The 26,499-nt window shown below is 44.7% G+C and overlaps 2 protein-coding genes across 10 annotated transcripts in view; one reads left to right on the top strand and one right to left on the bottom strand.

Moving 5' to 3' along the window:
- Pfkm (phosphofructokinase, muscle) overlaps positions 1–24,824 on the bottom strand; it is a 39,891-nt gene extending 15,067 nt beyond the window's left edge. Inside the window, exons 1-4 of one of the 5 annotated variants that reach the window (XM_076911991.1) lie at positions 24,718–24,824; positions 23,826–23,916; positions 23,102–23,218; positions 5,214–5,306 (exon numbers count right to left, since the gene is read on the bottom strand). In XM_076911991.1, the coding sequence (XP_076768106.1) occupies positions 5,214–5,306; positions 23,102–23,218; positions 23,826–23,907 (292 nt within the window). In that variant the 5' untranslated portion in view covers positions 23,908–23,916; positions 24,718–24,824. Of the gene's footprint in view, positions 1–5,213; positions 5,307–5,439; positions 5,462–9,479; positions 9,662–23,101; positions 23,219–23,825; positions 23,917–24,105 lie in introns of those variants that run through there. The other 4 variants (XM_076911992.1, XM_034517528.2, XM_034517529.2 and 1 more) reach the window with 4 other exon arrangements.
- A 47-nt stretch (positions 24,825–24,871) lies between these two features.
- Senp1 (SUMO specific peptidase 1) overlaps positions 24,872–26,499 on the top strand; it is a 58,997-nt gene continuing 57,369 nt past the window's right edge. Inside the window, exon 1 of one of the 5 annotated variants that reach the window (XM_076911996.1) lies at positions 24,872–25,003. Coding sequence is in view for 2 of the 5 variants with exons in the window: in XM_034517525.2 (XP_034373416.1) it covers positions 25,583–25,634 (52 nt within the window). In the remaining 3 variants the exon portion in view is untranslated. The other 4 variants (XM_076911998.1, XM_034517525.2, XM_076911997.1 and 1 more) reach the window with 4 other exon arrangements.

The following is a 26,499-nucleotide window of genomic DNA, read 5'->3' as shown; positions in this document are numbered from 1 at the left end:
TCACAAGTGTGTATAGAGAATTGGAGAGGCATGTACTCCTCACCGCCCCACTTCATAATATCACCAGGGTTCACGGTGATGCCTATGCATCTCAGAGACAAAATAAATCAGCTTCTATAAGTGCCATTGACACCCTATTTCAGATATTTTTGTCTCAACCTAAAGTTTATATGATTCTTAAATTCTGCATGGTAAAAGATCATACAGAGGCGAGTACGAAGGAAGCCGTGTGCTTGGGAACCGTGTGGCACAAACCATCGGACAGCCCAGAGCTACTTGAAATAGAGTAAGGATAGGGTTCTTTTCTTTCTCTTCCTCCTCCTCCACTCTCCTCTCTTGCAGGCAAGTGTGGTCTCTGTTATGTAGTCATTGGCTCCAAACCAGATTGCAGGTCCATTCAGCTGCTGAGCAAAGATGAACAGAATGCCCATCATGTCCCTACATGGTGCTGAGTGCCGAGAACACAACAGTGAATGGTATCGGCAGGAACTGCCGTGTCAAGACATAAAATATTAGTGTTGTAAAGGATCCCTATGGGAGAGGTCCGCAAAGCCCACATGAACAGGAGTGGTCCAAACCTGCAATATTTGTCCTGAAACCTACGACACAATTTCCTCTTCTTTTTGTCAGGTAGACAATTGAGGAAGACTGTTCTGGGCAGGAAAAACTGCAGAAAGGGGAGCACCAAGAAATAACTTCAGGTAATTTAGTATTATAAAGAGTAAAAGTCAGAATAGAAAGTGATAGGAGATAATGCTACAGGTGAGAAGGTGCCTGTAAGGATATGAAGAAGTTTATTCTGTAGGTTTGGGTTTAACTGCGGACCCATGATGTGTCCTCAGTTTCAGTAAAGTCGTAAACCCCAGAAAACTCTATGAAAATTACAAGATCATAACAGTTCCTCTGGGAAAAGGTCCTTAGCATTCGTGATTCTTGAAGGGGTTTGTGACTCCCCTCGTGCATAAAAAATAGTCACAGATAATCAAGAATCTCGAGGATTGGAGACATGATAAGATTTGCATTGTATATCACAAGGGCTCTGGCATCGGGGTGACAGGCCGCTGAGTAGAGGAGTCACTGGGATTAGGAGGCCTCTGGCATCCTAGATAAGATGTGAGGAGGCCTCATGGGACAGGGACATGTGGGACAAAGAGATACTGGACAGAAGACACTCAGAGAACAAAGAAGGGGACTTGGATCCAGTGGGCAAGGAGGTTAGACTTCACACTGTGAGGATGGCTGTGTGACTGGGGACTCAGGCAAAGGGTAAACTGAGGTGCTGAGCAGAGGCACACTTTGGTTTGGGAAGAGTGGGGTGGGGAATGCTGTGTTCACGTTAGGATTGTTGAAATTAAAGTTCTTGTGGCACATCCACAGCAACTTGGAATAGAAAACATACATGATTAGAAACATACTTGGTTAGAAACATACATGATTAGAAACATACATGATTAGAAACATACATGATTAGAAAACACATGATTAGAAACGCAAAGGACAAGGAACTGAACTGAGGAGTGGTCATGGTTGCTAACAAACAGTATCAAGAGAGAGAGAGAGAGAGAGAGAGAGAGAGAGAGAGAGAAGAAACAGGGCTTAGCAACAGCTTGAGAGCCAAAAGAACCATTTCCAAAAGCAGGAACAGTTGTAGATGCATCTAAGAACAAATCTCAGATAAGACAGGAGCGCCGGGCTTGTCAGCAGAGGCACCTGTGAGCCCATGTTTACTGAAGTCATTAAGGCAAAGTTCCCTGACATCCGAGAGTCTAAGTTTATATACAGCGTTGGAATGATTCAGAACAACAACAAATATCTGCCCTGGGAGAAGCTGCTGAGAGGTATGAGGACATCCAGTGTGTGTGTGAAGGGAACATGAGAATCAGGGCAGAGCCCTCGATGCTTCAGGAAGATCAATAAAGCCAGCTCAATACAACCATTGCGGTGTGAAACAGGCTTGTGTTCCAGCCCACTGCAGCCGACGGGATGCTCTCCTGGATCTCCAGCTCTGGACTACACACTGGTGATCTTAGGAAATAGAGAAGCGTGGCCCGAGATGCACAGGGTGCAGCATTTCTTTCTGACCCCCGAGCTGAGTAAAGGTGGGAGGGGAACAACGATGAGGTGAACGTGGGCTGAACGGTCTGAACGGTCGCCCCTGGAAAGCAACAATCATTGGTAGGCAGGGGATACCCAAACCGTTGGGAAGAAGAAAAAGCTCATGATAAGGGAGATCAGTTCTCCAATTTCCTCCTCCTGCTTCCCGACTGCGACCCTGCCAATGCCCAGGGCCACCTGCCAGTGACAGGTGACCCTAAGCTGACAATGCTTTCTAGTGGTTTTAGGATACCCTCTGCTCTCCTGGGCTCTAACTCTAAATGCCTGAAAGCATCAGACTTGGAAGGATAGTTTAAACATGGAGGCCCCAGAAGTCTCTGGTCCCTCCTACCCAACCTCACTGCTTAGCCCAGTCTGGCCCTAAGCCAGTCCTGGCCAGACTTTTCTTGGCTGTTCCATGTTTCCCTAAATAACCCCCTATGAGCAGCTGCATGACTTATTAGAAGCAAGACGAAGGATAAGATTACAGGGAGCATGCAAGAGATATTCTGGGGACAACCAGAGGGGGCTCTGAGGAATGCTCCCAGTGAGAAGCGGCCAATGGCAGCTTCTCTCTGGGGAAGAGCCTTAGGGAGAAGAGCGGGGTCATGGGTATCTTTACAAGACTAAGCCGAAGGCTGAAGCTAATAAAAACCTGCTCTACTGAGGATGACCTTGCATTTCTGATCCTCTTGCCTCTATCTCCCAACTGGGATTCCAGGTGCATATCACCACACCCCACACCCCAGATCTGTTCCAGGTGCTCTGTCAACTGAGCTACATCTCCAACTGAATCACAAGGTTTTTGAAAGTCAGTACTAAAATTTTTCTTCCTAAGCTTTGGAAACATTAAAAATTATGGTAAATGTTTGTTATATGTAGATTGTACATTCTAATGGATGGATGCTAAAAATTATAAATCCTAGGATAACTATCCAGAGAGGTAACAGAATCCTGGCTTATACGCCTTTAAAAATAGGATATGGGCACAGTTGGAGCTGTGGCCTGGAGACAGAGGGCTACAGCAGGTGGCTGAGATCTCTTCCAAGGCAGGAAATGCCAATGTCAGAAGGCTCAGTGAGGTGCGCATCAGTGGGGCTGGGTCCTTTCTGGATTAGAAAAGTATTTATTCCATGTAGCCCAGCATTCCAGAATTCTTGACTTTTTAGCTTAAGACATCTAATTCCACATTTCTCCTTCAAGACAGTGGTTTTGCTGAGCTTAAGGAATGCTAGCTGGGACTGCTCCATGTGGAGTTCATGGTCTTGCTCTACCACGATGTCTTCGTCCCCTTGTGCAGCTTCTGCGCTCTTCTCGTGGGAGGCCCAGCACTGTCTCTGGGAAAGCCGGCTTTGTCCTGGGACTTCTGCTTCAGCTGAGATCTCCCAGCAGCACTGCAGACTTCTGCGCTGGCTCCTTGTCTCCTTAGAATTTCATTTTCTATCTCTCTGGACCCCACGGACATACACCTATCATATCATATGGGCTCACAGGTGACACTAATAGTAATTATCAGAAAGTCCCAGTGGCCTTGGCTCTCCTCCCGTCTCCCCTCCCCTCACTTCTCTCTTCTCTCTCCCTCCCCTTCTCTCAACACCCCCCTTCTCTCCAGAGAAGGTCTTCTTTCATTCTTTTCATATGTTTCTTTTCAGACTCTCTCTTTTCCTAATCTAAGTACACAGGATACTGGGCCACCACTGAAAAGTGTCTGTTAGGATCACAGTACTGCCATGGAATTCGACCAATAAAGGAGCAGTGGAATTCGGGTGAGCAGCACCTCCAGCTGTGCTCCTACTCTGATCATTCAGGCCGCTGTGCCAGGTCCTCCTCCCTCAGTTTCTTCACTATTAATTCTGATCGTACAATTGTTACATCAGTAAATACATTAATCACTTAAAATGTGGTATTTAAATATGCTAATAGGCATAGGGTTTGGGGAAAATAACTTAGTCAAGAGCTCAGATTCCAGCACCCATGTAAAGCAAGACATTGTAGCATGCATCTGTAGACCTAGTGCTGGAGTGTAAAGATAGGTGGGTGCCTGGGCTGGCCAGCCAGGGTGTACTAGCCATGTGGGATGTTTATGTAACCAGAGAGCTCCAGCTTCAGTGAGAGATCCTGTCTCAAAAACAAACTAACAGGAGAGAGACTGAAGAAGATGAAGACATCCAATGTTGACTTCTCTTTATACACACACACACACACACAAGTACAGAACTACCAGGAGAACAAATACTGTCTTTTTCATTGATGTACCCTTAGCACCTGTCATTCTGTTTGATTACATAGGTGCTCAGTAATTAATTTCATTTATTCGCAATCCACTTACTGAGTGTGTACTATGGCCAACCACTCTTGTAAACACTGTACTTGATTAAAGCCATCAGGTTTTTTAAAGCATTTTTCTTGTGAAGTATGACTTGATCACTCTCACCAGGATTTACTGTTTTGCTGCATAAGAATGCCCAGCATGGCTAATGTGCACTGGCTTACTTCCGTTCGTGTGCCTGAGTAGAAACCCTGGCGACACACGGGATCTCTCTCAGGGCAAGTCAGCTTCTCTGCAGCAGGGCTCCGTACCCACTGAGCTCTTAGTATGAGGTCTGGAAGGCCTCGGGTCAGAAGCACCAGATGAAACCTGCCATTTCTTTTCCTATCATTGTCCCCATGCCCTGTCAACCCTGCAGAGAGATTCTCCTCCACAAGACATGATCAGCTTGAACATGTAAAAACACGAGAGTAAGAATTTTCTGTTTCCAAGTCATACATCCATCCCTCCCACTTAGGTTTTTCCCCACATACTGTATGTTTCTGGCATCTTAGACTCTATCCAGAGAACGGCTCTCTCCCCGGCTCCTGCCCCAGCAGCCCCACTGTGGCTGTGGTGGTTCCCTGAGGCTGCTCTCATCATCTAAGTGCTTGACTGCATCCACAGACTGCTCTCTCAACAGTCTTGTCACAGCTCCTCTCCAGTGCTGCTCAAGCACCAACAGCAAGAGTTAACTTCCAGAGAAGCTCGGGTAGGAAGGGTACTTCAGCTTAGAGGCTCATGTCAGAAATGTCTAGGAAAACTCAGAATTCAGTGTGAACCTACATGACAAGAGTTCTAGTCTACTTACCTTGGGCATCTCCACCAGAGGTCAACACGGCGATGGCCTTGCCGATCCCCAGGGTTTTGGCTGCATGATGCTCTTCATGGGCCATGATCCACTCTAGAATTCAAGACAATGGTCGGTTAAGATGCACTGGATCAAGGTGCCACTTGCTCAAGTAAGGTCTGTCTTAAACTGGCTAGAGCCACCCAGTCAGGCTCTCCCACTAAAGCTGGGCTGTGCAGCCACAGACCTTTGGAAGTCTTCCAGAGGAAAGCCACACCCTTTCAGACAAGCTAACAGGTCAGAGTAATCCAACCAAGACTGTGTAAGTCCTGGCTTATCCTTCCCTGTCCCCTCCCACCCCTATTGGAACCTGTCTTCAAAACAGGCTGAGGTCGTGAGGAAAGGGCACTTGACCTGAGAGAAATTCAAACGCAAGGAGCAAGCCAGAGTGCGTTTTGGGGTGCTCCCTTTTCATGGAGTGGGAGCTGTTGCACAGGGCATAGATCAGGCGAGGTCTGAGGTTCTAACAGAGAACTAGCAGTGTGGACACAAACAGTCAAGTGCAGATTTGCTCCTGGCTAAGAGGAGAGTTGAGTGAGCAAGGTTCGGTGAAAGGAGCAGAAACTGGGGCTGGAGACTATAAAGGCTTTACTAGAGCCAGACAAATCTTAGGGATGGTTAGGGTCTTTCTACAGTTCTGCCCATTCAACAGACAGACAGACAGACAGACACACACACACACACACACACACTGGTGTTATGAGGAGATCTTTATATACTGTTTATAGGATACATACGTACGTACATACATACATATCCATAAAATACCAATAGGTTCATCACTCTCCATTACCCAGGCTAAAATCTGTTACTTTAAAAATGTGTCTCACCTGCCTCTCAGAGTAGAAACTGCCTGTTACTAAACCCCATTACCCTTCCCTTTTCTCTTTCCTATGCATCCCCTCTTCTCTTCTCACTGCCTCCTTCTACCCGAGTTGTGGCAATAGCTGAGCTGGTCTTTAATTCAGTAGCTTGCACTGCTCTTCTCTTTATTAGAAATGTGAAATATGCTTTCATGGGAAGGCTGCAGCCTCTGAGGCTTTTACGGAGGGAGGACTCATTGAGAGGAGTGGTGCTTTAAGGAAGTTTGTGCTTCTGTCTAGCACCTGGGAAAATCAGGGAAACTGCTTGTGGAGACTAAGTCACATAAACATACAAACCCATGATGCCGTTAGATACACAAGGTGAGACAAACATGAAAACAGAAACACAGAGACAAACATACTACAAAATCAGTATTGACAGGTCAAGTCCAAAGTTCCTGCTTAAGCATCCAGAGCTTTTACGATCAGTCCCTGTCTACTGCCTCAACCTTCTCACTACCCATGGATCCTTGGATCCCCTACCATCTGACCATTACTTTTCTCAGCCCCACTCTGGTGTCTACACACACTGCACCCTTTGCCCAGGCTAACCTGTCCCTGTCCATCCATCCAACCAACCAACCAACCATACATACATACATACCTCACTCCATTTTAAGACACACCGCCTCACCCATATTAACCTAACTCTTTGCTAGCTATCAAAGGGCCAGGACGCCTTCTTTTTTATTTTATTTTTATGTATTTATTTATTTATTTTGGTTTTTTGAGACAGGGTTTCTCTGTGTCCTGGCTGTCCTGGAACTCACTCTGTAGACCAGGCTGGCCTCGAACTCAGAAATCTGCCTGCCTGCCTCTGCCTCCCAAGTAATGAGATTAAAGGCGTGCGCCACCACCACCTGGCTGACGCCTTCTTCTTTTTTTTTTTTTTTTTTTTGGTTTTTCGAGACAGGGTTTCTCTGTATAGCCTTGGCTGTCCTGGAACTCACTCGGTAGACCAGGCTGGCCTCGAACTCAGAAATCCGCCTGCCTCTGCCTCCCAAGTGCTGGGATTAAAGGCGTGCGCCACCACCGCCCGGCGATGCCTTCTTTTTTAATCTCCTGCAAGTCACATATTGTTTGGAAGTAATTGCTCATTTAGCATTTATATATGACTTTAGTGATACTTTGTTTCTTATACACTAATAGGAGGGCTGGACTGGATCAAGGGTCAGCAAACTATAGCCTGTAGGACATATTCAGCCTTTCTCACAAATTTGCATGGTAGAGAACTATGTAGAGTCCTTACATTTCAAATGGTTGCAAAAATATTTTATGACATGAAAAAGTATTGAAATTCAAATTCCTGTATAGCCAGGCACAGTGATACTTGCCTGTAGTCCCAGCTATTCCAGAATCTGAAGCAAGATAACTGATCGAACTCAAGAGTTCAAACCCATACTGGCAACACATCACACCCCCATCTCAGAGATGCAAAAAAGAAAAAGCAAAGGCAGAGTCCTAGCTAACTGTTCATGCCCGTTCTGTGCTCTCACACTGGGGCAGGGACTGTAGCAGAGATCTGCCACTGTGCTAAGCCTGAAACACTGTGTCCTCTAAGTAAAGTCTCTGACCACTGGACTACACTACTGTCAAGGGCACTTCCTCCTCGTGCACTGAACACTCCTTCAGGGCTGTTTATTTTCAAATCTGCTTCCAGTGCTGGAGAGATGGCTCAGCAGTGGCTGCTTTCTCTTGCAGAAGACCTGGGTTCAATTCCCAGCACCCACGTGGCAACATCCCTGCTGGACACCCTCTTCCAGCTTCCACAAGCATGAGGCACATGTGTGGTACACGAACATACATTCAGGAAAAACTCATAGACAATCAAAAGGAAAAGAAAAAGTAAAGAAAAAGAAAAGAGAAAACAAGCCCAGTTCCAGACGCTGTGCACTGAGGTCTGTGCACACCACAGGTCTGTGCACACACACAGGGAAGCTCAGTACCTTGATGAAAAGCATCAGTGAACTGATACACGAGTGCATGAAGAGCAAGCTTGGGGATGGATATAGCTCCATGTTCTATGCCTAAAGACACACTCAGGTCTGGGAAGAGAGATCAGCTGTACAGCATTTTTAAGACCCTGGGTTGGATACATCACAGGTTAGGGAGGGAGGGAGGGAGGGAGGGAAGGAGGGAGGAAGGAGATGGAATCAGTTTGGATGGCCATAACAGATTAGTGGTTAATGGAAATGTGGTGCCGGTATGTAATGGAATTTTACTCAGCTGTAAAGAAAAAAACCTAAATTATTACGTTTTTAGAAAAATGGATAGATCTACAAAGTGTAGTATTAAGTGACCCAAACTCAGAAAGAAAAAAAACTACATTTTCTCCCTGTCTCTCATATAAAGGCCGTACCCTGTAATGTATACCTGTATATCCATGAATGGGAATAAGTGTGGGTAAAACCGGAAATATTAGAGAGGAGGCCAAAAGAGTACAAGAATAGGTGATGAAGGATGGGGGGGGGGGGGGGGACATGAAAGGAGGAGAGCCCAAGGGGTACAAGATGAGGTCAGGGGTAGCAGGGTAGTGGAGGAGATACGGGGAAGGGGGATCTACTTAAACACATTGTGTTCTAAATGTTACAAAGATATCTAATAACTTGTATGCTAATTTTAAATAAGAAAAACAAAAGAAACACTCAGGCGTGTGTAGGACTTAGAAGTGACTAACTGGGGAAGCAACATGAACATACATAAACCTGGAATGTTAGCGTCTCGATTTCTGCTGGTCTTGAGAAAGACTACATGATTGGAGGAAACGGGAACCTAAAAATTTGGAAGAGAACAGACATCTAACTGTTCTGCTCTTTTTCCCGATTGGGAGGTTCTTCACCTGTAGAAGCCCCTAGACGGCTCAATGTGGTAGTTTCAGTGGGAGAGAGTTCACCCAACCAAGGTTAGCTGGCCTATAAACAGCAGCTCACATTCTCCTGAGTCTATATGTTAAGAGGCACAGGACACAAAAATGCATGCAATTCGTACACCCGCATACTTCATGGACGCGCAGTGACACGCATGTGACATAGTCACTGATGCTAAATATAAATATACAAAATCCTGTGTGAGAGCTCGCAGGAAGCAGGAACACAGCCTGGAAGCATCATAGGTGCACCAATTTGAACTGGATATGTGCCAGAGGAGGGGTCAGGCAACCAAGTGCACTACAGCCGAGCACCTCTGGCCATGCATCTGGGACCTGGGCGTGCAAGAGCTGGGAGGTTAAACGAGGGGCTCCGCTTCTTCACGAGTGCCCAGCACCCATCCCCCTCTCGCCTGCGATTTCGGATGCCTTGTCACGTATGGCCCTCTGTTCCTTTCTATCCTCCCCACCGCCTGCTCCCGGCACGTTCTCTCCCACCTCACTCTTGGCTTCGCCCCTCGCTCTCCACCCAAGGCCTCCCTCTTGCCTTGTAGTTTTAGCTCTCCTCCGCCGCTGCTTTCTTGCAGATTGTCCTTGGGGAAAGGGGGAGGGGAGCTTGGCGAACACTGGGAGGAGCCAGGTGGAGGCAGCCGAGGGAGGAGGGGAGGCTTCCAAACCTCCACAGGCCAAAGATGGCAAGGAGGCTCCGCCTCCCTCTGCTTGCCTCTCCCCTCCTCTTCCTCCACCCCTTAAGAACTCTGCTGCCGTGTGGCCGCGGCTTGCTCGCTTGCTTCCCTGGAACCACATCTTTATCTTGGGAGCTATCAGCTCGTGTGCGTGGTGAGGGTTAGAATTTACGTAGTTGCGAATCTTGTTTCCACCTAAGCCAACTTTTTCTCTCCTGGCCTGTCTGCTATTCCTTGAATTCAAACATCTCCTGCCACGGTTACAATCCTACTAAGGCAACTGACCACTTGTACCGCTCTTTCAAGGAACGATATCTGGAGTCTGGGCGCCAGGCTTTATCTTTAGACAGATCCCTGCCTTTAAGAAACACCCAACACTGGTTTCTCTTATACAATAACCTCAAAAGTCCTTCCACATTTGCATCATCTCTCAGAGAGAAAGAGGGTGAATCCAGCTTGCGTGCTACCAAGGACCAAAGAGGAAAGGGCCCTTCTCAAGTGGGCAGCAGCAGGTTGCAGGGGTTTGGAAGTAAGCAGGCACCTCCGTGAGTAGCGTACGCTCTAGGATCAGTGGGTTGGTGCTCCCTGAGCACCATCGGCATCCCCAGCTCACACCCTCTGCCCTGCTGCCTCACCCTTTGTCTTTGCTTGAGTGTGCCCAGTTGACTCCACTCCTGTTTCTCAGGACCTTCGGATCCCTCTACTGTCCTTTCTTTCTCTTACTAGCTTTGCCTCCGCCGTGTACATTCCAGCTGCCAACGATGAGAGTGCAAGTGAACAGGCAATGAAAAATGATACCTTCGAGAAGTTAAAAAAAAAAAAGGCAACCTATAAAACCGAAGGCAATGTTTGCAAATTATGTATCGGATAAAGGACTGGAATGTAGAAGAAAGACCCCTCAGACCTGCTTAGTAACCCACCCTGTGTCTGCCTTTCTGTATCCCTTTCCCCACACGCCTACCGTCTCCTACCGTCTCTCAACCCTCATCTGAGAGTTTCTGTTTGTAGTAGGTGGTGACTAACACAACGACCACAGCTGGACAAAGTGCAACCATTGAGAGATCTCACCTCCACTCAGGAGGCCCAGGAATCATTTCCAGTGAAGGGTTAGAAAGAACATAAGGGCCAGAGGCATTGGTGGCTACAAGGAAAATTATCTTCTGGGCACATCAGGGCAACTGCAGATATGAATCTATGGCAATTTAGACAGCATTTACAAAGCCTGTGCAAGCCAAAACCAGACCAAGTACCAGCATGGAGAGAGGGCTGGGCAAACAGCCTCATCCCAGCCACGGAGCAAACAGCAATCCTTAGCTGCCGAGAGAGGGAGAGACAGTTTTCTGAGAGTGTAGCCTCTGATAAGTTGACTAGTATTGAGGGTCTAAAAAAAAAAAAAAAAAAAAAGAACACAAAACCAGGTGGGAGGGGAAGGGTGAGAGACTGGGAAAAGCAAGGAGAAGGGGATGAATTTGACCACATCGAATATGTACACACCAGAGGGGACTCAAACATCTCACAGAACTAATTTTAAAAATAATAAACTTTATCTATGAATACAACACTCTAATGGCTCAATAGTAAAAAAGACAATAACCCAATTTTAAGAATGAGCAAAGGATCTGGACAGACATTTCATCAAAGAAAACATACAGGCAGCAAATAAGCATATGGAAAAACACTCATTTGTTCAGGGTGCTGAGAGACTCTTACCTGCCTATCAAATGGCTCAAATAGGAAGAGACAATAATATTAAATATGGTGAGACTGCAAGGCCACCCTGAACATTAGTGAACATCATTCATTGTTGGCAGAATGCCCATTAGTTAAAGGCAACTTAGCAGTTTACTGCCAAGGTAAGAGTGGAGTCGCCACAGACAAGGCAATCACATAACTCTTTTACTTAAACAAGTTACGTTATGCTTTCATACATATGTACAACAGCTTTATTCACTCTTACCCCAAGATAGAAGCAACCAAGACATCTCTGGAGGTAAATAGGTAAAGAAAGCATGGTATATTGATATGACAAAGCACTATTCAACAGTAAAGAAAATTAATACTAAAGTCATGAACAGACATGGTAGAAGCCTAAATTCACCTTTCTCAGCAAATCGGGCAGTCTGAAAATGCTACCTGCTATATATATAAGATTCCAGTTTTCTGGCATTCTAGAAAAGGCAAAACTATGAAGATCAGTGGTTACTTAGGGTTTGAAATAGAGAGAAGAGGAATTTATGTAGAGCATAGACACAGGATTTTAAAGGTGTGTAGGGGGTAGCTCTGATGTTTTGATTGGGAATCTGCTTGCAAACACTGAAGGTCCTGTTCCCCAATTGGTTCTTGATCAATCAATAAAGATGCTAGCAACCAATGAGCTGGGCGGAATAGACAAGGACTTTGAGTTTTCCCAAAGGCTGGCTAGCAGACACGGGAGGAGAGAGAATTCACCATGCTTCAGAGGGAGAAAGAGCCATCAGCCATGTGAGATCTTGGGCAGAGAGGCCATTGACTGCTTCCCCAACTGGGCCTAGGGTAGCAGGAAGGATATTAAAAACAAAATTAAGCTAAGGGCAGATTTGGGGTGCTGAACAAGGAGAACTAAACTAACTAAGCAACTAAAGTTGAGAGCAGATTTAGGGTGCTGAGCTGGGAGTGAAAAGAAGGGCACGATGGCTGAGGAAGGCTTAGAAGAGCCCAGCCATGAGCTAAAAGAATATTAAAAATAAGCTTGCGTGTATGTGTGTCTTTCATCCTCAGATCTGAGGGAACCTGGGCTAAAGCCAGGTAGTGGAAACTACAGGCTACAGCATGGAAACTCTTCAGTAATGTTGTAATGGTGGGCATATGTATAGCATTATGGATTTGTTAACACTTGTAGAACTACATAATATGAACTCCAGACTTGAGTTAATAACAGTGTATCAATATTGGTTCATCAATTGCAACAAATATGCTGTGTTATATCCATGTACACCGCTAAAAACAGAGGAAATTGAGCAGGGTAGAAAGAACTCTATTTTGTACAATTTTTTAAAAAGAATTTGTTCTCTTTGGCATCTAATTTATTTTATTAGACCTGGAATATAACTGAATAAATCAGTAACCCTGTAATGCTTGTAATTTATTGAATTCTTATGACATAAGCATGTTAGTTGAAAGTAAATAAAGTGAAAAAAAAAAGAGCAGGATAGTAAATATTTGATATATCCATCCAATGCTGCTTAGGGGGAAAGGCACCAATGGATACAAATATTCCAGCTTAGAGAGACAGAGACAATAGCACAGGGATAGCTCATTACAAACAGCTTTTCCTGCCCTTTAAACTCCCAAGTTGAACATTTTTCTTTTTCTAAATTTTCTTTTCATCAGACAACTTTTACATTCAGAATGATTTCTTCCAAGAATATTAACAACTTGGAAAAAGAACTTTAGCCAGTTGTGGTCGGTTTACTTAGGGACTCAAAGTTTGAATTCATAAATTGATGGTGGACTGGCGATGGGGAAAATGCTTGGATCTAAGTAGTTCTAGAAAATATGGTGTATGCTCGGCCTCCATCTAACTGGTGTTGAGAAGCGTTCCTGAGAGCTGAGCAGTAAGGAGGATGGCTAAACTGTGGTGACTAAGGAAGGCATCTAAATGTACAAGCCAGTCTGCACCAAGGAAGTGTCAGCAGACTAACGAGATCAGAGAAGGATGCAGAAAGTGACATGGTGCCACAAATTCCTGAGGAAATGAAATTAAGACCACTTTCACTGCTGGAAGGTTTTAATGTAGCTATAAAAGTACGTGCTGTACTCTTCTTCCAAAAAGAAAGCTGAAACCTTGGTTTGCACTGGAGCCTAGGGAATTGGTCTGGTTCAGTGACTGAAGTACACGAACCAGGCATGGTACTGCTCAAGACTGGGTTTGGGCTAAAACATACTCCAGATTTCTTCAGCTTCTGAAAATGAAAATTCTAACTTGGGCCTTAGGGTGGCAGACCCTAGCAGGGAGATAGGGGTTTGGGGGAGATGCTCCAGCTCATGAGGATATAGTCCACCATCTCTCTACCTTCCAGTGTCAGACAGTGGACTTCCGGTCTTTAGCATCCAGGGGAAGATAACTTGTACAAAGAATGGACAAATGACGGATATATTACTCATTCCATACCCCAGTACCCAGAAATAAAAGGCCTACTCTTTTTGTCTTTTACATGTATATAGCTAGGATGGCTGTATGTTCACATACAGGCATTCATGTGTGTACAGGTATCCATGTGTGCATGTACATGTAGAAGCCAGAGGTTGACATCAGACATCTTCCTCGGTTGTTTTCTATTTTATTTATTGAGGAAGGGTCTCTCACTGTGCCCAGTTTGCTAATTCAGCCAATCTCGCTAGCCTGCTTGCTTTAGGCATCCAGTCTCCTCCTATCAGACTCTGGGATCACCCAGCTTGCCGTGATTGCTGGGGAACTGAACTCTGGCTCACATATCTGTGGCAAGTGATTTATTCTCTGAGCCATTTCCTCTGCCCCTACCCCCTCAAAGGCTGTTCTTTCTGTTGATCCTCAGTGTGCAGGAAGACATTCAGAAGATCCTGTTAAGCTTCTCAGAGCTCTACAGGATTCGCCTAGCTACTTATCATGTACAAGTAGAGAACAGAGTTAAAAAAAAAAATCAAGAGAGGACCTTCTGAGAGATTAGGTGTAAGATGCTTAGAAAATTCTCTGGTAACTTAAGGACAGAGCATGCACGTCAAGAAGCTGAGGTGCTCTAACTTACCTGGCTTGTGTTCTCACCGGTGGTGTGGATAGGTAAATAAAAACATGCAATGGTGAATACTTAAAAATCCAACCAGAACATATTAGATGATGGAGTTGTTTTGTTATGGTAGCCTGTGACAGTCATTGTATGTTTGCTGTGCCGGTGATCAAAATACAGTGCAATGCATGGTTTTGTTTATATAAAGGATCATCTCCACTAAACAATGAAAGAAGTGCCTACCCACATAACTGCTGGCATCTTTGCACCCACACCTGGAAGAAGAGCATGCAATACTCCTTATGGCACCCAGTGATCTTCACAACTGAGACAATGTTGAAAGAGTGAGCTTTTGTCAACTGTTCCCAGACTAAGCGTTGTTGACAAGCAGTGGTGGTGGCACAAGCCTTTAGTCCCAGCACTTGGGAGGCAGAGGCAGGGGGATCTCTGTGAGGCTTAGAGTGAGTTTCACAATAGCCACAGCTACACACAGAAATGCTGTCTTTAAATTAAACAAGATAAAGATCCCTTACAAACTAGAGCCATTTGAGAAAAGGGTACCACATTTGAGAAATAATTCTTATAAAATAGGCTCAGGCAAGCCTGTGGGGGCATTTTCTTATTTAGTGATTGATGTGGAAAGGGCCAGTCCCACTATAGATAGTGCCAACCAAGTGGTTCTGTATGGTATATGAAGGCAAGCTGAGCAAACTATGGAGAACAAGCTAGAAGCCATCACTCCTCCAGTTTCTGTTTCAATTCCTGCCTGGGTTCTTGCCCTGACTGCCTCTCATGATGGACTGTGATTGGGAAGTGTAAGATGAAACAAATCCTTTCCTCCTCAAGTGGCTCTTGACTGTGGTGTTTTAGCACAGCAATAGTAATCCTAACTACGATCTGCCCTTGGAGGTTGAGCTCTATGAAAATTCAAGTTCTGTGAAATTGATTCTGAAATGTTAAATCTTGACTTGTTGAGATTATAGCAATCTTCATAGAACCAGAATTCCCATTTATCTTCAACAGGAGTCTAGATTTTTAGGTTCTTATAATTACATATAAATGGAAGCACTTGTTTCTAGTGTTTTTCTTTAAGAAAGAAAAAAATACTTTCTTAAAGAGGAGGTGAGCCATAGGCAGTATTAATACTCTACACACTGACTGTGCTCACGATGTTTGCATCTTGGTCTATTCAGACCACCTGTGTGTAAATGTGCTTGTCCAAAGACTAGCAGGGCAGAGGTGGGCATGAGTCATGCTGGGGTCAGATGAGAGAAGAGCATGGAAAGGTTTTCTACAGAGAAGCTGTAGCACAGAAGGCCATGGGAAGAGCACCATTGAATGCTCTTCCATTTTTGACTCAGTAGTAAGTGTAAATGTTCACCTAAAGTCATCGTCATCTCCCAGGATTACTGTTTCAGTCTGCTAACTAGGGCCGAGTCCTGGAAACATCTGGCCTCCATACAATCTAATATGGACCTAGGATGTTTTCAGCCTATGAGACTTATTGCTGAATAAGCGCATCCTTCTTGTTCTTTCTGAACTCTGAGTGGCTGGGTCAACTCAGCTGTTGAGTTGAACACACAACTCTTCAAACTGATTCAACCTGGCCTCTCTCTCTGCCTCTCCTGAATTGCTCTGCTTGGCCTCATACTAACTCTGGCAATATGTTCTAATCTTCTCCTTCTCATTCTCTGGCTCCTTCTGTCTTCACCTGTGTCTAGCTTGTTCTCTCTCTCTGCAACCTGTCTCTATACAACTGTCTCTCTAAAACTGTCTCTTCCCTCTTCTACACTAGTATGTACCAGCAAAACTGCCTGCTTCTTCCTCTCTGCACTGCTTCCCTTTCTTCTCTCTTCTCATGAGAGTTGGGCATATCCTGTTCTGTCAAGTCTCTCTCTGATTCCCCCTTTTGTCAGCCACTCAGACATCAAACATGGGTGCTTCCTTCTACAAATTAACTTTATGCTCAATGTTTGGGATTAAAGGTACGTACTAAGGTCACCTTTGTATTCCAGACAGAGGGATTAAAGGTGTGTGCTGAGGACTGAACCACACCACTAGAAACTGAACTTTTCAGTAACTATCACAATCTCAGGGTTCACGATGTGATCAAATACCCTGCAGCAAATGAGCGGTCCTGAGAATCGGTGGCTACCTAGACCACCTGCTTACCAGTGAAGTCCCTAGGCACAGGGGAGGATTTATACATGAAGTGGGCACTTGGGTCTGCTGGACCAAAGCCTGGCCCACAAAGCTGCCTAGAATCTTTTGTCCTGGAGGTAGCTCTGTCCTACATTAGGCTATCTTGGCTTTTGGTTTTGTGTTTCTTGCCACCTAAACAAATAATCACTTTTCCCCTCATGTAATAGGAAGTCCAAAGATTGATTAGACAAATAAACAAATAATGTAGGGGTCATACCTACATGCACAAAAAGGCCACAGGGGAAGCCAGGTGATGCCTCTGCAGTGCCCTCTGTGGAGTGTAAACTCATTCTCATGGTCATAAGATGGAGCTTTTAACAACAGATACCGAACTCTTCTTGCAAGGTCAGAATAGTGAGGACAAAGAAGGCAGCATGGAGGGGATCCATGAGAGTGCTCTCAGCCGTACCTGCCTGTGTTATGGCAAATAAACCACAATTGGAAGAAGCCTGTATGAGACTTTATGAGGCCACAAATAAACCACAAGATTTGTATGATGAAGAAGACATACAAGGCTAGGCATGTGCACGCCTTTCATCTGAGCATTTGGGAGGCAGAGGCAGGTGGATTGCTATGAGTTCAAGGCCAGCCTGGTCTACATAGTGAATTGTAAGCCAGTCAAGACTATGTAGTGAGACCCTGTCTCAAAACAAAACAAAACAAAACAAAAAAGACATCACCATGTTTTCGAATTATTTACCGGGTGTCACACAGTACATCACACAATGCTCGATATCCCACTGGGGAAGGAAGTTATCCAGAAGGAAATGGAGATACAGCAAGAATTAAGCTATAAGAAAAGTGCTATGTATTCTTTGATGATGAAGATCGCTTGTTATTTACAGAAGCACCATCTTAAGAATAAAGACTACACATTCATGAGCTGGGGGCAGTTTTTATGATGAAACATTGAAAACTGCACTCTTGTGTTCTTGGTATTTCTCTTCCGGTGAGAATTGTCACATGAGTGAGTGAGAGAACTGTGGTGACATTCTCTCACACTGGAAGGAGCGACAGTGTCACTCACACCTCCCGAAAGAACTGCATCACCTTTGAAACATGTATAAAGAAATGTCTCCTAGTGTGACTGCTCATAACCATCTCAATACTGTAGGAAAGAGCCAGGAGACAGTGAGATTATTGTCAATCATAGCAAGGCTGACACTTCCAGGTCTGTGACTCTGTTGTGAGGACTCCTCTGCACTGTGGCATATTTAGCAGCACTCTGGCTAGTTTGGAATATTAACTGCCATTCTTTACAAAAGCTTGGGGAGCAGGACTTAAGGGCAGGAAGAGAGGCCTATGTGACCCACTTCTGTGGGTGGCTGAGTTTCTGTATTTCAGAAACCTACACACACACACACCAGCCTCATCATCGTGTACACCGATGGGCAAAGAGCTAGAAAAAACAGCAGCTGTGGCTGCTCCTCTACCGAGTGTGAAGCCAACACATACTGGGAGACTGGAGCGCAGCTCCTCCGTATGCAATTGAACATGGAACAAGGACTGGCACACACTGGGACGCGTGTCTCTGAGTGTTTTCTCTTCAGAAATGCAGAGGCGGCAGCAGGATCGTAAGCCAGGGTTGGTGAACATTTCTGTGTTCATGGCCCTGGCTTCCTTTATATCATTTGATGACATCACTTCTCCTTGATACCTTGTATGCAAAGAGCAAAGCAAGGCAGAGGCAGCACCTGAGACAATGACCCTACTTTTGCTTCTCTCTAGACCATTGCTTCTCAACCTTCCTAATGCTGTGACCCCTTAATACAGTTCCTCATATGACCCCCAACCATCCTTTATTTATTTATTTATTTATTTATTTATTTATTTATTTATTTATTTATTTTGGTTTTTCGAGACAGGGTTTCTCTGTATAGCCCTGGCTGTCCTGGAATTCACTCTGTAGACCAGGCTGGCCTTGAACTCAGAAATCCGCCTGCCTCTGCCTCCCAAGTGCTGGGATTAAAGGCGTGCACCACCACTGCCCGGCCCATACATTATTTTTAATGCTACTTTACAACTGTACTTTTGTTACTGTTATGAATTGTAATGTAAATATCTGATGTGACCCCTGTAAAAAGCCCTTTGACCCCCACCCCCTAAAGGAGCTGATATCCACAGGTTGAAAACCGCTGTTCTAACCTATCTTCTACCCAGGAGATTAAAAGATCACTTTAAAAAGCAAATCTGAGGGCTGGGGATGTAGATCAGTGGAAGAGCTTGCCTCACATGCTCAATGTCCTGGGTTTGATATCTATCATAAAACAACACTGCACCAACCTTGTATCTGTGAAGAAAATGATTTGTGGTTAGATGTTTTGGGTTTTGCTCTTGCTTTTAATATGATCCTGTCACTGTTGATTTCCCATAATGAAGAAGTATTTTCAGAATTGAGACAGTACTGTGTGGTCTTGTTCTCATAATACAGTCTCCCCAGCACTCAGGCGGGTCTTACTGGATCACACTACCTTTCCAATGAGCAATCTCCTCCCAGATCAGAGCCACCTGTTCTTTCTGGAAAATGATTTTCTCTGCTCTGCCTTGTAGAATCTCTTATAAGCATCATTTGTCAATAAAAAAGCCGATGGCCAATGAGCTGAGGCAGGAAATAGGAGGTGGGAGGGACACTGGCAGGAAGAGAGGGGATTCTGGGAAATAGTGAGTGTATAAAAGAGAGAGTCAAGAGCCCCGAGAGGAGACTACAGACAGATGTAAACGAGCAGATGAGTGGCCTGAGGGAGCTGCTGAGGAGGCTAGAAAGAAGCAGGCTAGGACTGAAGAGAGGTTACTACCAAGTGGTAGACATAGAATAGTTTGAATGAGTTAAAGAAGTTACTAGCTACTCAGGGAATGAGACAAAGCTGGTGGCCTAGGCATTTAATAATAACTAACAAGTCTCAGAGTCGTCAGTTTGGGCACAGGGCTGGAAAGGGAAACCAGAATGTAACCTTATTTCTCCACTGCCCGGCTAATGCAGTCCTCCCTCTATCCTTCCAGAGTCTAGTGCCCTGTCTGACATGCTGTTTGTGTGTTGTTTTCCTTCTCTGGACTCAAACTATTCTATTTTATAACCTTGTTTGATAACTGCTTTGCCACAAGACTAAAACTTCATGAAGGAGATGCGTGTTTTGTTTACTTCTATTTCCAATGCTGAATCCTGTGTGACCCTTTAATACAGCTCCTTGTGTTATGCTGACCCCAACCATAAAATTATTTTTGCTGCTACTTCATAACTGTACTTTTGCTACTGTTATGAATTGTAATGTCAACAAACTTTCTTGGTAGGAAGAGAAAAATAAATAAAACGGACGATAGATAGATAGATAGATAGACAGACAGACAGACAGACAGACAGAAGAAAGAATAAAATGGAAGATGGCAGCAATCATGAAAGAAAGCGTGGCAGCCCTGCTGAGGCTGGAAGATCCTTGATTTCCTTTCTCTTGGAGGAAAGCTGAAAAGATTAGGAGTGGCTCTTACTTGAGGTTCAAATGCAGACGCTGAATATCATAATTCTGTCCCTGGGATAATGGAGAGTACAGACACAGAAGCAGGTTCATCAGGGCAAAGGGAGTCTGAGGTGAGTACAAGGTATAGAGCAATGAGAAGGGAGAGTGGCAAAGACAAGGGCAGCTAAGAGACAACCTGAACATACTCAATGGTAGAACGGCCTGCCGGCTGGGCTGCTCCTTGGTGCCAGCTGCTAACTCTGCACCAGATAAAAGGAACACCCACAGTGGCCAAATGGGTGGCCCAAGTATTTAAATAAGTTAATGTACAAACTATTTTCTCATTAGTTATGAGATTTGAGCATGAGGTTTGAGCTCATGTGGGATAATGGCCTTGCCTCCAAGTGAGACCTATCCTGAGAGCCTGAGCCTCACCTGGCACCACTCATCCCCACATCTCTATGAGATCTTTAGAAATTCCACATGGTGAGACAGCATCACCAATCTCTCAACTTATATGCCATCTCATAGACTGCTTCTCCTTGAACGGAGGCTCCTGAGGAATAGGGAAACCATTTTCTCATCTCTTATTGAGTCTAATACAATGAGGTCAGAAAGCATGTTCTCAAAAGGTATGCATAAATATTGTCATCTATTGTATTGGTCCAGGAGTAGTTAATGCAATTGTTAACTTCTATTTAAAATTGTAATTTAGTTTTATGTGTATGGGTGTTTTGCCTTTGCGTATGTGTGCATCATGTGGATGCACTGCACATGGAGGCCAGGAGAGGGCACAAGATCTCTAGATGACCACAATTACAGACTGTTGTGAGCTACCATGTGGACTGTGGATGCTGGGAATCAAACCGGATCCTTTGGAAAAGCAGCCAGTGCTCTTAGCTGATGAGCCATCTCTCTAGACTCCAATTTTGAACTTCCCAAGGAAAAATTTTTAGCTCTGAATTCCTTTGGCAAATACACGGAAGTTGAACTATTAACATAATGATGTCATATGTATATCTATCTGTCTACAAACTTACACATACATATATACATATACTGCAGGAGTCAGTCTTGATGAGCAGAAATGTCATGATGAAATGCATTATTTTGCATTCTAATTTGAAAATACAATTTAAAAGCTCTTGACCGGCAGGTTGATTGGATTGGGTATATGTAGCAGGACACTTATTCTGCTACATTGTATTTGCAGTGGAGCTCAGTGATTAGGCAGTAGAAGAGGAGGTGGAGCTGGGAGAGAAAGAGAGGAAGGGGAGGGGAGAGAAAGAGGAAGAGGAGGGGAGAAATAGAGGAAGAGGAGGAGAAGCAGGAAGCTAGCAGCCATGGAAAACCACAGATGGGTTGAAAGCTGTCCTGGGTAGCAACTTCTATCAAAAGGCTAGATATTGGGTAACAACTCTAATTGTGTGGGCATCTTGTTGATTGAGCATTTCTAAATACATAAATCCTTTATATAATCATTAAGCTTTAAGTAAGAGTCTCATTTCTACCTGGTACTGTGAGGATGGCAAATATTGTCTGGGGTTCAGCCAAGCTTTTTGGATGCAGCATAGGGGATTGGCAGAGCCATCCCCCATGCTGGTGTCTCATGGGTGCCAGGACCTGTGCATTTAGCTAGCTGTAGCCCTGGTCAGAGCTGAGGAGCAACGGGAACAGGGTGGCTGCCCAGGAACAAGCTGGTCCAGGCACCATTTTCTAAATATCGTCCCTACAGGTATATAAACAGGCAATTGGTAAAACCTCTGCATATATCTATGAGGGAACCTACAGAGAGTGTTAACTAAGAAGAGGAAGCTTGTCCTATGTGTTGCTGGCACCATCAAATGGGCTGGAATCCAGAGTAGAGTAAGAGGGGGGAGAGCCAGAGGGAGTTCAGAAGCACAGGCTTCCCTCTCAACCTTCAGGATGTGAGTTGCTCTCTCCACACAGGCTCCCCAGCAGAACGGACTAAAATGCCTGAAGCTGTGAGCAGAATTAACCTTTCTTCCCTTAAGCTATTTGATAAGAGCATTTTGTCTCTCACCAAATTATAAAACAATATGATTATAATGTATTATTTCTAATATGTCACTGGCACACAGTGGAAACTATGGAAGTATTGTCAGTGAACTGGCTCCAACACAGATGCATTTAAGTTGAGAAGAGACATACAGGTGTGTTTCTAAGGTTTAATTTAAAGTATTGGTGAGTTGAATCATTATTAAATTACACAAGAGGAACCTGTTATTAAATTTTTCCCAGGGTAAATTTTCTAGTCTTTGGAATAAAATTGTAACATAATAATACCTTAATTTAATCCATTGGTGGGAGTTTTGCATTTTTCTATATAAGGTTTACTAACAATACAGAAGCCAGACTAAAATAGCTTAGAGTAACAAGGGAGGCGAGTGAGTTAGCATGGCTATGGCTTAGAAACCATGTGAGTGTATCTCTCAAAATTTCTTGTGTTGAAAGCATGGCATTCAGGGCAGTAATGTTGGGAACAGGTGAGACCTTGAGCGTGGGGTCTAGTGGGAGGTAATGTCCTCCTAGGCAGGGGTTAATGAGGTCCTGTGGACCCCAGTTAGTTGTTGTTAAAGAAGGCTGTTATGAAATAGACTGGCTCCTCCCTGACATCTGGCTTGCTGTTTCACCATGTGATCCCTCCTTCTTGCTTATATTCTTGCTGTTATGTGGCTTAACCAAGGGACTCCTAAGCAGAGGCCAGACAAAAGGAGCTGCCTATTCTTGGGCTTCCAGTTTCCTAAACTGTGAATAAAATTTCATTCTATACATTACTCTGCATTGGGTATTTTGTTACAGCAACAGAAAAAAATTAAGTATTGTTCACAAAAAGAACTATTCTTCCCCTACAGCCTCTTTCTCTCTCCCCCTCTCTCCCTTTCCCCATACACATTTTCTCCCTTGTGTCTCATGTGTAAACCTTGGCCTACCATGATCAGAATGCTGTGAACAAACCTTTTGCTCTTTGACGCTGCTTTCCCCGCCGACCCCCACTATTTACTCACATGCCTCACCAGTTTCAAGAATGTGTCCCTCGATGTCTGCATCATCCAAACTTTCTAGTTTCTTCAAGGGATCTGCCTCTGACTGTAGCTTCGGTGTGATCATGTTGGAAGTTGAAGCTTCCCCCGCTGGGAAGCGAGACAATAACTCATGTCACCTTCAGAGTGGGAACCAAGGAGGGGGTGCTCCTTACCCTTTTACTTTCCCTAAGAGGCTAAGCTATTCGAAACTTCTTTAGAATAAATACAGTGAAAAAGATGAAGAGAAGCAGTGATTGTTTTCAATAACTAGTTTACTACCTCCAAAAGATTCTATTCCTTTAGCAATAACATAGGCAAAGCAGAACACATCACTACCAGTTAGAAAAGAGAAGAGGGAAGTTTTCTTTAGGTCCTGAACCTAATGTTAAATGTTTGGGGTGCCCACTGAGTAACAACCAGGACTCCCACAAGTGAGCCCAGGTAGATTAGAATAATCTGTAAATTAAATAGAAATCAACACTGATCCTATGTTCCATATTTCCTGTTCTCAGCTCCCAAGTCTTACTTATTTGTCTGGGACAAGGATAGCATCTCCCTTATACTTGTACAAAGAAAACACACAACTTGGTGACAAATATTTTTCCAACTATAAACAAGTCTGTTGATCCCTAAGTCTATAATTATGCCAGAAGCCTTCATCCTGTATAGCTCTGAGAGAACTCATCCCTTGTCATTATAACATAATCAATGGTACCTGTTCTCTGAGTAGTCCTGACTACTCGTCGAGACTCAAGCACGCACATGAAAAATCTCAGGTGAAATTCGTCTTTATGCATGGCTATTTCCTAGAAATAAATAAAGTTTAATCCAAATAAATAGATCCATAGACTATTTAAAGTGTCAAAGGTCGACATGGTCTAGGTATACTAGGTTTTAGGACTTGGCCATATAAAAATATTAACATATAAGGTTATGATATGAATAATCTTTTATATACATAACAAAGTCAGGATCCCCTGAACAAACGAGTTTACCTCCTTATGCTTAGAATATGGAAAAAGCTGGTAGATTCCAGAAGCTTTCCCTACTTCAAGACTGCATTAAGACAGGCAGTCAACTGGATCTAGAATACTATTCTGACGCACTTTCCCAAAGCTTCTAAATAGGGTCCGGGCTAGAGGCATACTAAATTAAGAAGCGCGGTAAATAATTTGAATGAGCAAGCTAATTTTTCCTCCATTATTCTGTCTTAAAAAGTCTGGCATTGACTATATGTTTAAGACCTCCGATGAACCCCATTAGAGATCACTGTTTTAAATTATTCCAGTTATATAAGGTCCCACATGTTGTTAGAGTTTCCTAAAGTTTTTCTTAGTCTCTGCTCTTTCCCCTAACCCCACTTCTTGCGATCAATCAAGCAGGACAAGATGCACACTAATTTCCAGAAGATATAGTTAGAAATCAATTTAAATCTCAAATCCTCATTTGTCAGGGAAGGCGCAGGTTTCCAAACATCTAGGGCCATGGCGAACAGCTGCCATGGAAACCTGCGTGTAAGCCAAAAACCAGTCAACGAACGGAACCAGAAGACAGCGGGTCAAGGAGCCGAGGGACAGAAAAAACGAAAGGACGGCGGGCGCACTAACAGTACTCCAAGCGCGACGAAGAGAAAAACCCCAGTCTGACTGGGTGACAGGGAGATTGAGATTAGAGTCAAACGCTCCCTCCTCTTCTCAGGCCTCGCCACCTCGCGCAGGCGTTCCACGAGCCCGTAGCTCGCTCTTTGACCTCTTGCCCCACCCCTTTTCCTCCTCCGCGCCCGCCAAACGGTCTTCCGGTACTGTAAAGACGGTTCCGGTTCCCGGAGGTTCCCGGGCTTTGCGGTCCGCGCCCGGCCGGAAACCCTTTTGCCTAGCAGCCGGTTCCGGTTCGGTGAGTGGCGGCGGGAAACTGGGGGAGGGGTGAGGATGGAGGGAGACTGGGCCGGGAGGCTGTGTCGGACCGGGCCCGCTGGCCTCCGCTGGGCTGAGCGGAAGAGAGGACCGCGGTGGGGACCGTGCCCTTTCTTCCACCCCGCCCCTTGGGACCACCTCCATTCCCCCCTGCTGTCCGGTGGCTGCTGCCTGGCCCGGGTCTGGTAGTTGGGCTTACTGAGGCCGCCCTTTCAGGCCTCTGTCTCCTGACCCCCGGAAAGGCCACCTCCCTGCGGTCACAGCAGGGCCTTCTCTGCGTCCAACTCTACTTTTCCAAAGAGAAAAGGCCGGTTGGGATTCCGGGAGTTTCCCGCCAGAGCAGGGTCCTCTGGAGGGAGAGCTGTTTTCAACGAGGAAGTTAAGCTTTCGCTCCCACCTGCTTCACCTGTCTTCTTCTTTGAAACCTGAATGCTACTTCTCGACTACTGTGTCCCACGTAAACAATTCTCCAACTCTTTTATCCTGTGGTATTTCCCTGGGATGTGATATCGCTAGAGCCACCACCAGAGAGAAACGTCTGGACCCTTCTGCACAGGTTATGAAAATCCCCTTAACTGCCACAGTTTTCTTACCTGGCTCATCGCCTCTTGGTAATTGCCTTAAACTTTTTCTTCGTATACCCTAACGTGATCTTTCTGGCTATGTGCTGGGTTTCCCTTGTCTTGAGCTTGGTGATTTCTGTTTTATCAGTACCTCTACAGTTTTTCTGTTATCTTGTTGGCAATAACTTGCTTCTTTATCACTTTTAAGTCACACTTGTTAAAATTTCTTAGTTCATGTGACATACTTATTGTATTTGGAGTGGTGGTGATTCTTGTAAAAATTTGTATAGTCCTTTTATAGTCTATCAACTATTTGATGTAGGGTTTTCATTGTAATAGGAAACTCTGGATGAAGTAGACCATGTATAAGTATTCTTCATAAAGATCATTTGTATTCAGGACTCTTGCTGAAATGTGGATTACTGCCTTTGAGGTTACAGTGACATCTGCAATAATAACCTGAACCTTCCAGTTAGACCGCCTGTCTCCCAGTCCCTTTTAAAGAGCTTAATTCCCTGGTTTCAGTTAATTACCCAGCCTGCAAACGTGGGTACCTATCATTCATCTAATGAATTAAGTCTGGAGAAGGAGTGGATGAGTATACAAACAGGTTCTACCACTTGTGGCTAAGGTGATGTAATTTTTTTCTTCCACTGACTTCTCTTCCCCCTACCAGTCATACTAGTTTTGCTGTCTGTGTGACTAGATCTGGCTTCTTCGCCTGAAAACTTCTAAAGGGCAAAGGTCAGAGCTTCCTTGTATTTCAATCCCAGAACCCCACACTTTGTGTGTGTGTGTGTGTGTGTGTGTGAAGTTAGCTGCTGTTCTAAGGTGTAGAATACTATGGTGCTTAAGGTGCTAATTTAACTGGGGGAGAGAGTACACATGAAAATACTATGGTGGGGACCTGAAC

The sequence above is a fragment of the Arvicanthis niloticus genome, chromosome 13, assembly GCF_011762505.2.
Source record: "Arvicanthis niloticus isolate mArvNil1 chromosome 13, mArvNil1.pat.X, whole genome shotgun sequence".
In the NCBI taxonomy this organism is placed as follows: Eukaryota; Metazoa; Chordata; class Mammalia; order Rodentia; family Muridae; genus Arvicanthis; species Arvicanthis niloticus.
The sequence above is the reverse complement of the archived record's forward strand: the minus strand, read 5'-3'. Positions and strand labels throughout refer to the sequence as shown.